Source organism: Cavia porcellus, unplaced genomic scaffold (genome assembly GCF_034190915.1).
Source record: "Cavia porcellus strain 051 isolate PalLab524CR breed Dunkin Hartley unplaced genomic scaffold, mCavPor4.1 scaffold_15, whole genome shotgun sequence".
Lineage (NCBI taxonomy): Eukaryota > Metazoa > Chordata > Mammalia > Rodentia > Caviidae > Cavia > Cavia porcellus.
In genome coordinates, this window is record NW_026947498.1 from 70,420,431 (window position 1) to 70,437,182 (window position 16,752).

At 42.0% G+C, this 16,752-nt stretch overlaps 1 protein-coding gene across 1 annotated transcript; it reads left to right on the forward strand.

The window, feature by feature from the left end:
• The first annotated feature begins 13,169 nt into the window (after window positions 1-13,169).
• On the forward strand, window positions 13,170-16,270 carry LOC100727001 (importin subunit alpha-1-like). The gene has a single exon (XM_063225112.1). It carries the CDS (start codon window positions 14,439-14,441, stop codon window positions 16,026-16,028), a length of 1,590 nt encoding a protein of 529 aa, XP_063081182.1. The 5' UTR covers window positions 13,170-14,438; the 3' UTR covers window positions 16,029-16,270.
• Window positions 16,271-16,752: the final 482 nt, after the last annotated feature.

Sequence of the window (16,752 nt, forward strand, 5' to 3'; positions counted from 1 at the left end):
TGCTCTGATTATTTTGGTACATAAATTCTCTTGACTAATTGGTTAAGCTGGATTCTCTAAGTCTCATTTTTCTGCATGCATGATGAATACAGATACCCCTTTGCTCCCAGCCCACTATTCTTATAGATTGATGGGCTCCAGAGGGTATTCTTGGAAATTCTGCTGCAAGCCTAAGAAAATGTATCACAACTGTTTAATCTAATTAAAAATTTTTTGGTCGTAGTTGTGATGCAAAGGAGGAGAGGTTTGTGAACTCAACCAGGAACAGATACTAATTGACAAACAAATCAACAAGGACTTTTCAGTTTCTAGGCGGAGCCTTCTGCTGTCCAGGGTGCTGTGGAACAGAAGAGAAATACTCTTAAGTGATTTTTGCCCTTGAAGAAGTTTTAGACTTCTAGCTAATTCAAAGCTATGGTGCTATCTTAGTTACTTTTCTCATTGCTGAGACAAAATACTCAACACCCAAAGTTAAAGGAAAAAAGGTTTCTTTGGCTTATAGTTTGTAGAGGTTTCAGTTCATAATTGGCTGGCTCCAAGGCAGAGTGGCATGGTAGACAGGGATCACAGAGGAGAAACAATTCATGGTGGGCAGAAGGTGGCAAAGCAAGCAAGGGACAGTGAGGGCTCTTTCTACCCCTTATATCTTATTCAGGCTACTTAGGGTAAGTAGCACTCATATCCTTAAACCTGGTGCTCTTGAGCCTAGTGTTGTACCATGCATCAATTTCAGTGTCACACACTAGATCCGGTCACCTCTGAGAAAGCCCCACCTGTGACCATGAGGCTTTGGAGAGACATCTAGACCTTAACTATAACAGCTGCTAAAAGTACAAAGCTGACAGAACTACAGAGGAGGAAGAATCTGAAGGGGGTGCAGAGGAATTACGATATAGGACATTGAGGATCCTAGGCTGATAAGAGCAGAAGGTGTAGATTAGGGAGAAATGAGTTATAAGGTTGGATAAGTATGATAGAGCCAAACAAGGGGGTCTCAAAAGCCTGAGAGGAGTTTAGATTTGATTTGGGGGGGGTCAATAGTGTGTCATTATATATTCTTCAGCAGTGCCAAAACATAAAGAAAGTGGTGTTTTGAAGGACTAGTCTGGTGACAATATTATTGATGGAGGGAAATAAAAATAAATATAAGACCCAGAAGATTCAGATGTGATCCAGAGCTAAGGGAGAAGAGTTTGGTCTGACTGGTAGTAGAAAAAGATGGGAAGTCAGAAATAAGTCTGGTAGACATTTTTATAGGTAGAAATGTGGATTTTTTTTTTTTTTTTTTACAAATTAGTTATAGTGGAAGAGGAAAATGAAACACAAGAAGATTGAAGTAGCTAGGTTGACAGCCCAGAGGACTCAGTCCCAGTTGACTGAAGTGATCTGGTTGAGCACAAGAGCTAGATTTGCAGGGCAGATAATGATTTTGGTTCTGGAAATGAAGAATTGTAGGGAGACATCCAAGAAAAGTTTTGTCAGGAGTTAGAAATGTGGAACTCAAGACAGGTACATGTAAGGGCCAGCCATGCTGATTTGGAAAGCAGAATGCGGCTGACATTTCTTGAGAGCATCAGCTTTCAGAGGGAGGAAGTGGAGGCAGGAGGGAAGGGTAAAGTCAGATTTGGTGGGGGGGAATCCTTATTTCAGAAGCAAAGAAGTCTTGATCTGGAGACTCCAGGGAGTCTGTGTGGCCTGTGATGTGATGACAGGCCGCAGACAGGCTGAGCAGGAGGAGTGTGCAGGATGATGAAAAGAGCTCTCTGTGGGGGACGAGGGTTAGAAGAGGCACTCACAGCGAGAATTTCTGGTGGTGAGCAGGGCTCACTGCACTGAAAGGAGCAATGGGTTTGCTAGGCAGATGGGACATTGATGTCACAAAAGTATTTCTATTTAGAGTCAGAATAGGTTTGGAGGTGGCAGAGGATGAGCTTTTGGAGAGGAAAAGGTAAAGATGCTAGAATGGTGGTTGAGCTGGACTCCAAGAGAGGTGAAGGAAGGATAGGTTCCCTACTACAGTGTGAGCTTTGTGAACAGAAGAGAGACCTTTTTCTTTAAAACACAAAGACAAAACCTGAAGAAGGTGAAAGAAAAGAGTTTGGGATGTCTTCTGCCTCCATCTTTCCATCAAGCTTTGACCTGTGTATCAGCATTTTTAGCTCGAGTGTTTACTCTTACTTGGGTTTTGGCCAACCTCAGGTTCATCTCTATGTCTTTCCAACTCCCAAACTACCTCTTCCTGTTGACCTTCTTGATTCCATAAATGATGTGTTCAGTTTCTCAGTTGTGATGCTTAAAACCTTGGTATTCTGTGTGAAGAATTTCCTCTCCTAAGAAACCCTGTTGGGTTACCTTGCATTGTGAGCCCTTGCTGTTTATCCTCAGAGCCATTGCCCCAGGCCAGCCCTGACATACTTCCTATGGTCTCCTTTGGGGCTTTCCTTCTCATTCCTTGAAATTTGCTTCCTTATCCCCACTCCAAATTGCACTAGCATGCATACTATACATCCTAAAATACAACTTTCATCATATTGCTGCTTGGCTTATGCACCCACGTGAACTCGCCAGTGTCTGCACGATCAAGGCCGTACTGTACTCTTCTGCTCCAACCAGGCTGCTCTTTTCACTGTCAAGAGCACCTTGAGTCAAGTTCTCCTTGATTCGCCTGCCCCTATACCAACATGCTTCAGATCAACACTTTCTTTAGGACCGGAGCTCCACCTTCTTGTGGAAGCTTTGGCAACTCACAATGACCATGTCTCTAAAATGCTCACTGTCTATACTCATTTTCTTTCCCCATCAGTGATATGGTATTACTTATGGCTTTTCGTACATAGAGGGCTTATTTTTCCCACTGTGGTTAATTATGTTGGGGGGATAAAGAAAGGGGTCCTTAAAACATCTTGTGCTTTGTCAAAACACTGTTGCGTTGTGTAGATAAGAAACTTGGAAAAATAAAAGAAGTGGTTGAATCCAAGTGATTATATGTTTGTGTTCACTGTACAATTTCTTAGAATTTTCTCTCAGATAATAATCCTATCGCACCTAGATAGGACACTATAACTATTGTTAGGTTTAACGATAGAGAAGGGAGATCTTTGAATAACACCCCGTGTTTGTGTTTGAGTAATATAACCACTCAGTCTGTGCCTTGTCAAGTACCTGAAAGCAGTGGGTCTGTTTCTCCTAAGGCTTTTTTAAAACATTTTTTTTCCCAGAAGGGAAGACTATCTCTCGTTGATGCTATGCTTGATCTCCACAAGGTGAATACGATGCTTAAGTCAGTGTCTGCGGCCCCTTCTTGATTTCCCTGCACTTGCTCCCATCATGAATTGGGCATTTGGTCACATGATTTTCCAGGAACCTCTGGGGAATGTGGAGAGGACTTTGTAGTTCTGGAGATGTCATATTGTTAATATGTCTAATACTGTATTTCTATTAGCTGTTTTTTATTATATAAATGTATTTTAAAACTTATCAGTGATACCCACTTCAGTAAGATTTAGGAGGCTTTGTTTCATCAGCATAGCAGTCATCAGTAACTCGGTTATGGTACATTCTGTCCAGTTGTATTTAATATTTCTTTATGTAAGGAGGTTTTGGGATTAGCTGACTGAAGAGTAATTTAAAAAATCTTCCTTACTGTAGTATTGTCAAAACATTAGAACAGATGAAGTGTTAAGTTCGAAGTGTCGAAGAATGAACATTTTCCAGAGTTCTCTCTGGTCCTGGTACTTGGTGGTAACTTCTGAAGAAGGGCAGTGTGGTATAGCCTGGTCGTTCTCAGTCAGGGGCCATGCTGCCCTTCACCTCAGGGAACAAAATATATATGGAGACCTACAACATCTAGTGAATAAAGGCCTAGGGTGCTGCTAAAGATTTTCCAATCCAGCAAAGAATTATCCAGTCACAGGGCATCACTGGTGCAGATGTTAAGAAACTTTGATATGGCCAGTGATCTGACTGGGTCAGATAGGCCCTGTACTAACTAGTACTAAGATCTTGAGTAAATTACTTAATCTCTCATCGTTAGTCTTTTGTAAAACAAGACTAATAAAACTCACTTCACAGGTTGAAAGGATGTTAAAAAAAAAAGCACAGTTTGTGTGAAGTGTCCAGCAGTCTCTGAAATAGATGGAAAACAAGAAATCCTGGTTTCTGCATGGTTCTTGGTGCTCTAGTTATGATGTGCGTGTGATGGCATGAAGCCAGGGACATCTCCAGTGGGGCAAGGCTTTCACAAGGATGGAGGACGGCGCTGGAGAGCAGCACAGTGGAGTCAGGGAGCCTGTGTGTGCACTCAGAAGGCTAGAATTTGGATCGACAGCACTCTTTCACTCACTTCATCATTTGGCAAATATTTATTGAATGCCTGTCACAGTCATGCACTATGCCGTGGGAGTATATAAAGCCACTAAAGGGAAAAGTATAGAGAGGAAGGAAAATGATACAAATGTACCCCCTCAGGGAGCTCTTGAACTTCAGGGGTTGGAAGGGGAGAAAAAGTCCGGAGGAGCTTCAGAAGGTCAAGCAGGAAAGCAGGAGATAACACTGCTCTTTGCTCCCTACTTATCTGAATGACTTGGGCAAGTGACATGGACATCTGTGTAAGATGAGGATAATAGCTTCCCTGTCCTTCTCTTACAGAGTTGTTGAGAAACTCAGATAAGATACTGTATATGAAAGGTCCTTATAAGTTGTACAATGCTATTCAAATATATGTAGTTATTTCCAAATTGAGCCTTCTATTACTCTAAGTGCCTCTTCTGACAAGTAGTATCTTATTTAATCTGACCTCCACAGGATCTTTCCAGTTCTCAAAGACGTGCAGTGCTTCTCATTTTGGGTTCCTTAGGGGATTGGATGAGACACTTAGCATAGGACAGGAATAAAAATACTTGTTCTCCTACCCCTACCAAGCCTTGGGTCACATGGCTTAATGCCATCTGGAGAAGTGTAGTGAAAATAGAGTTTTTGTGTTTTGTTTTTTACTGGATCTCAGGTGGGTGCTGGGAATCAGTCCCTTTTTGCTCCTTCTCTGTCTGCCTGCAGTTCAGACTCCTCCTACCACTTCTTTGTGCCTGGATGACAGGCAGCAAAATAACTAGGAAATGACTGACAGCCACAGAGTTGTTGGATCAATAGAGCTGCTTGAAATCGTGTCTGCTGAGAACTAAGGGAACAGCAAGAATCAGCTGGGGGGACAAAGGAATTAATTCAGGAAAGTAAAGACACTCTTAGAGAATGAACTTTGTCTCCTTCCCGTCTGTCTCATGACATTATTAGGAAGGAGCCAGAGAACATGGATACAAGGATAAGTAAGCAGATGAGAGTGAAATGTGGTGGCTGAGCTGTGAACTCGAGGGGGTGGTTACTTCTCCTCTAGCTGGAACTTGAAGGATGGGTAGGATTTGTCTAGAAAGACAGAAAGTGTTTTCACTTTGCACATTCAGATGGTGGCAGAAGGAGATAAGAGCATTCATGGCTTAGTTAGGGGCAGTAAGTGTGCTAGTTTGTGTGATCCAGAGCATGCAGGGGGAAGGTCAATGGTAGACAAGACTCAACCTAATGGGAACCAGGTTGATTGATTGCTTTGTTTATCAACATACTAGGTTCCTAGATTGAGAAGACATTGAATGGAAGGCCAGTGAATTTGGTCTTTCTGCAACTGGTTTGGGGGTACCTCTTAAAGTTTCTAACTAGGGAAGTGACACAACCAGGAAGAGAAATCTGGCCACTCTGGAGGCTGGATTAGAGTGAGGGACAGACTGCTGGCTAGGAATGAAGTAAGACACTACTCTGATAGCTTGATATAACATTGTAGAAATGGAGAGGAAGGAATGTATGAGGGACTTGGTGGAGGTCAAGTCCATAGATCTGGCAACTTGGAGAGAGGGGCATTGAGGAAGAGAAGGAATCTAAGATTACTATAAAGTTTAGAGCCTAAGCAGCTTGGAGAATGGATGTGGCCTTATTGAAAAACAGAAGTGAGAAAAGGGAGAAGCAGCTGCGGGGAGGCAGGAAGAGAGGAAGGATTTGGAAAATTTGCTTTAGGACATGTTGCCTTTCAGGTGTCAGTGGAAAGGGAGGTGTTGATTCAGTAGGCGGATAACGAAGAGAGTCTGGAGCTTTGGAGGGAGGCCACAGCCGGAAATATAGATTTAGAGATAATCTGGAAGAAGTTGCGGCTGGAGTTATCAGAGCAGATGAGATAATAAATGAAAAGCTTATACAGACTTAAGGGCAGAGGGCCAAGGACGGAACTGTAGAGTCAAGTGAAGGGCTAGAGGAGAGCCAGGAAAGAGCCAGGAAAGAGACCAGGGAGCAAACAGGGCAGGCGGCGTGGTCTGACGCCACAGAGGAAGGTTGAGGGAGATGGGAGCTGAGCAAAGGCCCTGACTCTGTCTGGGTCCAGGGAGTTGGCGATCACTGGTGACCTTTGAAATTACAGTTTCAATTGTGTATGGGAGGTGGAATTGGAATTGCAGAAGGAATGGAGAGTGAGTGGATGGGGAGGAAGTGTGGGAGTGCATATAGATGACTCTGGAAAGGTTTGGCTGAGGTAAAAATAGTGAAGTAGCTGGAGACGGGAGCAGAGTCGAGGGGAGGCTTTTTTTAGGAAGGGAAAATCTATGAGTACCTGGAATTGGGAAGGAGGAGACATCATATGTGAGAAAGAGAATGAGCATTTAGGAAGGAGAGGAGCAGTTAAAGGAGGGAGGAGGCCGGAGAGATGTGTCTCAGGGTCAGCTGAGGGGGCAGCCTTGGCGAGGAGGAGAGTGTGTCTTTCTTGGGGACTGGGAGGGAAGGCAGACCTCGGGGAAGTCATTGGCTGGTAAGGATCCAAGGGCGCCATGTGCTTGGCTGGGAGCCCCAGTGAGACAGCATCTTGGCTTTGAGAGTCGGGGGCAGTAGCACCTGGTTGGGGAGGATACTGCAGGCTGTGGAATGGATGGACTGGGTTGTGGCCCTGTGAAGTCCTTGGGCAGAGAAGCTGGAAAGCGAGATCGGAGAGCTTAAGGTCGTGCTGTAGCACTCTGAAGGGTGGACTGCTCTGGGCTAGTGAGTGCTGAAGACTCACCTCCTGTAAAGGATGATTCAGAAGGGAGACCTGGGAAGTGGAGAAGAGAGGAGGGAAGGAGGGAGGCTGGACCAAGAAGGTGTCTGGGCAGCCTCCTGGGATGGCTTCTGGCCTGACATCAACACAATATATCTAGCAGAAATGGCATCTGCCTATGAATTTCCAGTTTCTTAATGCCTTTAGAAGTCTCTCAAGAAATCAGAAATGCAGCAGAAATTATGGAAGAATCTCTTGCCCATTTTTCTCTACAAAAAGAACCCCTTATAAGAGGGATGCACCGCTCTTTCTGTTGTCTCCAGGGCACTTCCCCCATCCCTTGTCTTAGGAACAAACCCATGCACTGTCATCAAATAAAAAGCTCCATTTCACTAGATGTTCCTCAGAGGCCTCATATGGCCATTCGGAGGGCCGGGGAGTAAGAATATGGGGATTGCTCCTACCAGAGGGTAGGCTATGCCAGATTGGGCTCATCTTCCCTAGAGCAGGAGGTGGAAGTTTCTTTGGGTGTGGGCTAGTCCTAGAGACATGGAATCTTACTGGCTGTGTAACTGTGCAAGTTATACCTTTCTGAGCTTTGATTACTTCATCTGTAAAATGGGCATAAGAAATGTTCTTGCCTGTCAAAAATACTTGATATTTGTAGATACATTGTATCTTTTGACAGTTACAGTTATCATAATATTATAAATGAAATTATTTGTGTAGTAATCTAATATAGTGGTCTATATATTACTACTGGGGCTATATTATATAGACAAATTATGATTATCTCTCTAGCTAGACAAATCCCTTTTACAAATCATGAGAATTATAATGCATCAGTAGGTTTGTTCATTTGTTAAGAATATGATTTTTTTTGATGCTTGCAGTTACAGTTTTTGGAGCATAACAGTCAGGGGCTGGTGGTATGGCTACAATCTCCACCTTTTACACTTTCCCTGCAGCCCAGGGACAAAGGGCATCTTGGAGGGTGAGGGGAGGCACAACACTGAATCAGCAGCTGGACAGTGAGCCTAGAAGGGGGCTTTAGAAACTGACAGATGGTTAACTGGATGTGATAAAAAGGGGCTAGGAGGGATCTGGGTCTCTTGAGGGATTCCTGTTTCTGTCTACTCACTGTTTTAGAAAGGAGGTTGTGGGGAAAGGGAGGGGTGGCTCTGAGAACAGTTGGGGATAGAGATTGGCAGGACTCCTTTTGGGAGTGTGGCAGCGGAAGGGCATGGCAGCACTGGGAGGAAAAGTGCAGAATTTTCTCCATCCCAGCGTAATGGCCTTAACATGCTCGGATGCTTGATGGTGAGAGGTGCTTTAACCACATACTGAAACAGTATGAGTTACAGTCATTGTTTCATATCCCAACCACTGAGTTTTGACAGCTAAACATCATTACTGTTGATGGGAACTGGATGAAGAATGAATTAATTTTAGCCAAGTACTGAATTTCAGTGAGTGAATCTCATTCACTCCCTCATTCGTTTGTTCAGGTTTTGTATACCAGCTGTGCACCTTCCAAGTGCCAGGTACGGGAGGTACTCATCAGAAATAATCCTTCACGTAAGGAGGGCAGCATTCTTCTAGTGGGTTACCTGACACATAAACAGACAATTGCAGCGCAGCAAGTGCTGTATGTACACTGTAACTGTGTGGTGAGTGTGTAGAGAGAGGGTGAGCACCTGAATGTGCGTGGAGAGGATCCATTGCAGAGGGGATACTTGAGCTGTAGTGGATGAGAAGCTGGTAAAAATTAAGGCAATGAGTATATATAAGTACTCCAAAAGTTTGGTAAAAAGAGAAAGGAGAAAAATAAAATGATAATCCAAGGGATATTTTGTGAGTACTGGTAGAGCTCTGTGTTTTGGTGATAAGTGATAGATGTGCAAACAGCTATCAGCGAGTTACAAAATTTCAGTGAGTTATAGACTTGTGTATGCAGTTTTATGCATGCATATTATACTTCAACAAAAATTGTAAAAGGAGGCAGTGGTAGAGACTGAAAGTGCTAGAGGGTGCTATGTGTGTGGGCATAGTGGGTGTTCCTCAAAAGACAGAAGGTTTAAGAGTCCTGGGCAACAAGGTTATCTTTGGCGTAGTCCCCTTTTCTGTGGATATGGGAAAAGACCAGGTGGTTTTCAGAGCAGATACCGAGAGTTCTTGTTAAGTTGACCTCAGTTGTCTTAGTGAATGGGAGCCAAGCTCATCCACAAGCCATGAGAGATGGTAGGAGCCTGCGAAGAGAGGAGACAAGCTGGATTCATTCTCTGGAAAATGAGTAAGAACTGCAGAAAGGATAATCTGTTCAGTTCAGAGTTCAGAGAGGTTGGAATGCCAGGTTTTGCATGCTGTGCAGCTCTGCAGGCTCTGCACTCCTTGAATTCATGGGTGATATCTTGAAATAGGTATCTGTGATTCAAACGAGGTGGGCACCAGCGTCTTCCCCAGGCCCTCCTGAACATCAGCGATCTAAGCCCTTTTGAAGGCCCTGTCTTAGAAAATGCTTATGTCTGGCTTGCCTAGGTGTACTATATACACCTTTTGCTTTGAATTTGTCTGTAGTTGTCTCAATATCAGTTTAGGGCTTTGCATATCACATTTGCTTAGTTAGCACCTCTTGGCCTGATTTTTTAAAGAGCTACTTATCAGTGTGTAGGCCATTTGAGAATTTTATAATGAAATGTTGTGCTAATGGAATGAATCATTTTTATGGACAGACAATTGTACCTTAAACAAAAAGACTTAATGAAGTTAACACTGAAATAGCTATCTGTTGAGCTGAATTTATCCGAGGGACCCATGTTATCATTTGCTTATAAATATTCATATATTTAGGGCTGGGGATTTAGCTCAGCAGCATAAGCACCTGCCTTGCAAGCAGGCAGTCGTGAGTTCGATCCCCAGTACTGATAAAAAGGTAAAAAGACAAAAAATAATGCATATATTTCACAGGTCCTACAAAAGTAAATAAAGATGCACTCTCTTCTTAGAAAAACTCAAAAAGTGTTGGGGGATTCGCTTAGTGGCATAAGCGCTTGCCTGGCAAGCGTGATGTTGTGAGTTCATCAGTAGTATAAAAAGAAAGAAAGAAAGACAGACAGACCCAGAAGGAAAGTCCAAACTTGTAAATGGTCCAGCTAATCAGTATTAAAGGTCCGAATGTATCCAGTATTTTGCTAGATACTTAGAGGATACTAAAAATTGGTAGTATGTAGTGCTGTTCTTGTTGAGTATATGGTACTGGATTAGGAAAAATAGCTAATTAGAGATCAGTTGGGAAGAGTGTAACCTTCATGCATGGATTCAGGTAGTATGTACTATCTAAAAATTAATTTAATTCAGCAGTAAAACAAGGTTTCATTTAAGTTTTAGGTATGCCTTCATAGGGCACTTACATTTTTACATTGAACTTTTTATTGTTGTAAAGCATTATAATTTGGTGCACAGTAAAGCAGTCGGGAAACATGATGAAGTATAAAGGATAGAAAATCCACTCGATTCTCATCACTGGTCTCAATTTGGTCTTTTTTTCCTATATGTACTTTTTCCCTTGAGCCATGTTTTGTAGTTTTAAAAGTTTTTATTGAACTAAGATGAAAATCATGCTGCGAGGGAGCGGACTTTTTCATAAAGTCATTGTTTTTTCAATTAATTTAAATGGATAATACAGTAGAATATATGTATATACTATTGATAAGTTATATATTTGTGTGTTTATAGGTATATTATTGAGCAAAAAAGGGCATTATAATAAGCCAATTAACCTTAGTGGGGATAATATAGGAGGACAGGAGACCCCTTATTTGTTTCAAAGGATAAAGATATTGACCCTTTGTGTAAAATAAAATTACAAAAGTAAACTAAAGAATATATGGTCAAAAGTGAATATTCTTTGTTTTCTCCTCCTTTCCTAGTGTTTGACTTATCCTTTCTCTCTCTCTCTCTCTATGATATCTATATCATGTTTATACAAATATATAGCTTTCATATTTTATTTATCAAAAAGTAGATCATGCTGTGCCTGTTATTCTGTAACTTACTTTCATCACTTTCTAATCATGAACATTTTCCCATGTCAGTATATATAGCTCTACCTCATTTGTTTTCAGATGTGTGTTATGTTCTGGTGTGTGGATGTGCCACATTTTATTTAGTCAGTCTCCTAAGGATAGACATTTATAACCCAGATTTTTTTGTGAACTAGTGTTTATTCTGGGACATTATTTGGTCTAAATCATATGAAGAAGGACCTCTCATTTTCTTTCTTTTTTTTTTTTTATCATTTTCAAAGGTGACTGTAGGATAACTGTGGGTTCAGGATGTTTCCTCCACTTTTATGTCAGAAGAGGAGAACATTCAGACACTGTTATCCAATGGGTAACTTTTTGTGGAATATTTAAGGATGCTTTATTGGTGACATTTCAATAAATGGTAGAGGCCACTGTTAGCCTCTTTCTTGTGTGCCTTTAAATGAACTACAAGCAAGATTTGCACACAGTTAACCAAAAAAATAAAAAAAGGGCCACATGTTCTGTGGGCTTGCATGGAAGTTAATCCTAATACAACAGTTAGGTAGGGAGACATACTTTAGGTGGTGTGTACAAAAGCCATGGTCTATACTTAGGAAGAACACAAGGATTGATTTGGGAAACCTTGATTTCCAATTTTGCTAATCACTAAATAGTACTGTGACTTGTCTAATCTAGTTAATATGCCTGTTTTTATAGGTAGGGCCTCTCTTTTTCTCATCAGAAGAGGCTGGCATATTTGCTTTGTCATTCCTTATAGAATAGCCTGACTAAAGAAAGCTGATAGAAGGAAAACTGAAAAAACAAAACCACTGACTAAATGAGAAGGAATTTTGTTAGCTGCTCCTCTGGGGTTTCCTTTGGTTTTGAATGTGGTTGAAAGTTGAACTATGGGAGTCGGATGGGAGTGACTGTTCATACAGTGCTTGAGGATTGTGCTTTTTCATATCTGATAGGAAATGGTGGCACTGGAGATGGAGTCAAATGTTTCGTGGTATGTCCCATTTGCTTTTGGAAGAGATATGTGTACAAGAGTGGAGGAGTAGCTCATCTGACTTCCCAGAGTGGCTGAGGGTGTCAGTGTGGTTCAGTTGCACACTTACTTATTACTCAGATGTAAAATAAAAAGAAAATGTAGCCCTTAAAACTTTCTGAAATGGAGTTAATTCATATGTCTTTTTCAATTTTGTTATTTTATACTGATTCTTTTCTTTTTTGGACTTCATTTTGGATAACTGTTTCTTTTTGCTGAGTTGCTCTGTTACTTAGATTTTTCTTCTGTTTCTCCACATCTGTTCAGAACACAGTCTAGCTGTGTAGTGGGGCTCAAATGGACTTGTAAAGGTGGGGGCAGGAAAGGAAGACTGCCAGGAGCCAAGGCATGCTAGTTTAAATGCCCTTTTCTTCATTTTGTGAATCTGCAATGACTCCTTTATGTATGTTTGCAAAAGTGTGCAAAGGTATTGCTTTTCAGAGTATTATGATACTCAGGGGTCAAGCCCCTACTATTTTTCTATAAGGTCAGAGTTTTTGCCCAGAGCAGCTTCTTAGTCCTGACCAAGTTAGTGACTCTCAGAGTACCATTACCAGGGAACAAAGAGATACGTGGATGCCAACCTTGGTTAGTGCCAACTGTGGGAAGACAAGAAGTTAAAGCCCCTGCTCTAGATGCTCACCTTGGCTAGGATAATGTTTTCATCCACTGAACACCATCCTCTCCCCTCCACACCACATTAGTCATGGTATTTGATGCAAAGTAGCATTCTCCTGGAAGCCTGCAGTGTGTCAGGGGCAGCCTTAGTGTCCTCAGGCTCCTTCACACCTGTTGAGCTATTTTTAAAGCTGCCCTCCTCAACCCTTAGTTGGGCTTTGGATGGATGATAGGAGGCTGAGATACTGCTAGCTGTTTAGACTGAATATCTCCCATGTTTATTTGTTGGTTGAGGAAGATGGCTGTCCCTTTTTTTTTTTTTTTTTTTTTTTTGTGGCAAGATCTCCTCTATGTCACACCTCAATACTGTGGTCTGTAGTAACCTCACTGGTCAAGTTCACCAAGCCTGGATCTTGATATGTTCATGGATGCTTGGAAATTCAAGCTGCATACTAAAAATATCCAGTCCTAGATATCAACAGGTAAACACTGACATTTTCTTTTTTGCCTGATGCTATAAATATGCTAAACTTTCTTGAGGCAAATAGATGCTTCTGACAGAATAAGGAAGAAGTTAAATATATGTAAAGATATGCAAAAAAGGAAAGTATGTTATATTTTAAAAAGTATTCCCTCATTAAAACAAAAATTTTTGGAAACAAAAATTTAAAAATGAGACTTGTATGACTACCTTTCCTTGGGATTCAATTTATGGTTTAGATCTGAAATGTCTCGCAAAGGTCTCATGTGTTTGGATGGTGATTGGGGTATAGGGGGATTATACTCATCAGTGGATTCATCCAGTGATGTGTTAGGTAGCTGAATGTGCTGATCGGATGCAGCGTCTGGTTGAAGGCAACCCAATAGGTGCTTGCCCTGGAAGGGATATTCTTGTCCCCACTCCTTTTTTCTCTCTCTGCCGTGGAATGAGCAGCTGTCTTCTATTCAGGTCCTTCCATCATACCATTTATGCTGTGGAGCCAGCTGAACAGCTGTGAACCAAAATAAATCTCCTTTAAGTTGTGTGTCAAGATTTTTTTTGGCCCAGCAATGCTAAAAGTGACTAAGACAGATTTTGGTACCAGAAGTGGGCTTTTTGTGCCTATACCTGACTGTGGTTTAGAGGTCTTTGGAACTGATTTGTAGGAAGAGTTTAGCAAAGTTTGGAAATGTGAGCTAGAGAAGCCCTAGAATGTTGTGAGCTGAGCTTGATGGGTGTTTCTAGTCAGAGCTCAGAAGACCAGAATGCTGACAGGAATGGAGATGGTAGTGGTCAAACTCAGAAGGTTTCAGTTGGAAACAGTGACTACATTGGCTGTTGGACTAGAGACCATGTACTTTACATCCTGGCAGAAAATTTGTCTTCATTTTTTTCATGCTTTGAAACTTTGTGGGAGACTAAGATTAAGTATGATGGGCTAATTAATTCTGCAGAGAAAATTTCAAAGCAACCCAATATTCGGGCTGTTGCATGAGTACTTCCACTGCTTTTAAGCCAGCTTTACAGTGAAAGTCAAGAGAAAAAAGGAAATGTGAAAAGTGCCATTTCATTAGAAAGAAAGTGTCTGGGCACACCGTTTCTGGGCTCCGCCGCGGTAAGCATTTTGAGAGCGCTCCGTTTGCAACCCGAGAGCTCCTCAATATCGCCCGCTCTCATTTCACAGCTTTCTTTCTTTGTCTCATAACCATGTCCACCAATGAGAATGCTAATTCACCAGCTGCCCGCCTGAACAGATTCAAGAACAAGGGGAAAGACAGCACCGAAATGAGGCGACGCCGAATAGAAGTTAATGTGGAGCTAAGGAAAGCTAAGAAGGATGACCAGATGCTGAAAAGGAGAAATGTAAGCTCCTTTCCTGATGATGCTACTTCACCACTGCAGGAAAACCGCAACAACCAGGGCACTGTGAATTGGACTGTTGATGACATTGTCAAAGGTATAAATAGCAATAATCTGGAAAACCAGCTCCAAGCTACTCAAGCTGCTAGGAAACTGCTTTCTCGTGAAAAACAGCCCCCCATAGATCACATAATCCGGGCTGGTTTGATTCCAAAATTTGTGTCCTTCTTGGGCAGAACTGACTGTAGTCCCATTCAGTTTGAGTCTGCTTGGGCGCTCACTAACATTGCTTCTGGGTCATCAGAACAGACCAAGGCTGTGGTGGACGGAGGTGCTATCCCAGCACTCATTTCTCTCTTGGCCTCTCCCCATGCCCACATCAGTGAACAGGCTGTCTGGGCTCTAGGAAACATTGCAGGTGATGGTTCAGTTTTCCGAGACTTGGTTATCAAATATGGTGCAATTGACCCGCTCTTAGCTCTTCTTGCAGTTCCTGATATGTCATCTTTAGCCGGTGGTTACTTACGTAATCTTACCTGGACACTTTCAAACCTTTGCCGCAACAAGAATCCTGCACCCCCATTAGATGCTGTTGAGCAAATTCTTCCTACCTTGGTTCGTCTCCTACATCACAATGATCTTGAAGTATTAGCAGATACCTGCTGGGCTATTTCTTACCTTACAGATGGTCCAAATGAGCGCATTGAAATGGTTTTAAAAACTGGAGTTGTGCCCCATCTGGTGAAGCTTCTAGGATCAAATGAATTATCCATTATGACTCCTGCGCTAAGAGCCATAGGGAATATTGTTACTGGAACAGATGAACAGACTCAGATTGTAATAGATGCAGGAGCACTCGCTGTTTTTCCCAGCCTGCTTGTTCACCCCAAAACTAATATTCAGAAGGAAGCTACCTGGACAATGTCAAACATCACAGCCGGCCGCCAGGACCAGATACAGCAAGTTGTCAATCATGGATTAGTCCCGATCCTTGTCAGTGTTCTCTCTAAGGCAGACTTTAAGACACAAAAGGAAGCTGTGTGGGCTGTGACCAACTACACCAGTGGTGGGACAGTTGAACAGATTGTTTACCTTGTTCATTGTGGGATGATAGAACCATTGATGAACCTCTTAACTGCCAAAGATACGAAAATCATTCTTGTTATTCTGGATGCCATTTCAAATATCTTCCAGGCTGCTGAGAAATTAGGTGAAACGGAGAAGCTTAGTATAATGATCGAAGAATGCGGAGGTTTGGACAAGATTGAAGCACTGCAGAACCATGAAAACGAGTCTGTGTACAAGGCCTCCTTAAACTTGATTGAGAAGTACTTCTCAGTAGAGGAAGAAGAAGATCAAACTGTTGTGCCAGAAACTACCTCTGAAGGCTATACTTTCCAAGTTCAGGACGGGGCTCCTGGTTCCTTTAACTTCTAGGTGTACAGCTGAGGGGGGCATCAGTCTTTGTCATGTACTGTGTTCGGTATAAGTTTGTCTGTTTCTCTTACAAACTCTTTCTTTTCAATGTGGTTTGTCATTGTAGCACTTTTTACAACGAAACTATACTTGAACAGTTCCAAACTGTACATACTGTATGAAGCTTATCCTCTTAAGGGGTTTCTTATTTCTATATGGAACTTCATATTTTGCAGTGCCCTGTAAATAAAGATTAAATTCCACCCTTTGCTTTACCATGCTATGTGTTACCTTCTAATTTTGGGCTCATTGTAGGTGAATTTAGCAGATTGCGATCAGTGACAAGAAGTGGTCTTGATGTTACCAAGGATACAGGGCTGAAAGCTTTTCTCGGCAGATTGAACCTCCTGGTTTTGTTCTGGGCTGCTTCCCTTCTAAGTAATAATGGCTGTTACGGACTTTATCTGTTCTTCACACTAGATAGAAGAAATTTCTGAAGTCTTCACAGAGGCTTTCAGCCAGTAGTATCTCCCTATGTCTCATTAAATCTTTAAATTTTAATAATGCAGGTTGGATGTGGTGGTGCACACCTGTAATCCTAGCTCTTAGGAGGCTGAGACAGGAGAATCTGAGAGTTCAAAGCCAGCCTGGGCTATCTAGTGAGTCTCTCAAAAGATGAAATCACAAAATGTTTATTACAATATCCCATAATCCATAGGGAAACAGTGTGTCTTTAAAGTACTAT

What these genes read in the sequence shown, in the direction of transcription:
- LOC100727001 (XM_063225112.1), top strand. Translation starts at nt 14,439, where the DNA reads ATGTCCACCAATGAGAATGCTAATTCACCAGCTGCCCGCCTGAACAGA.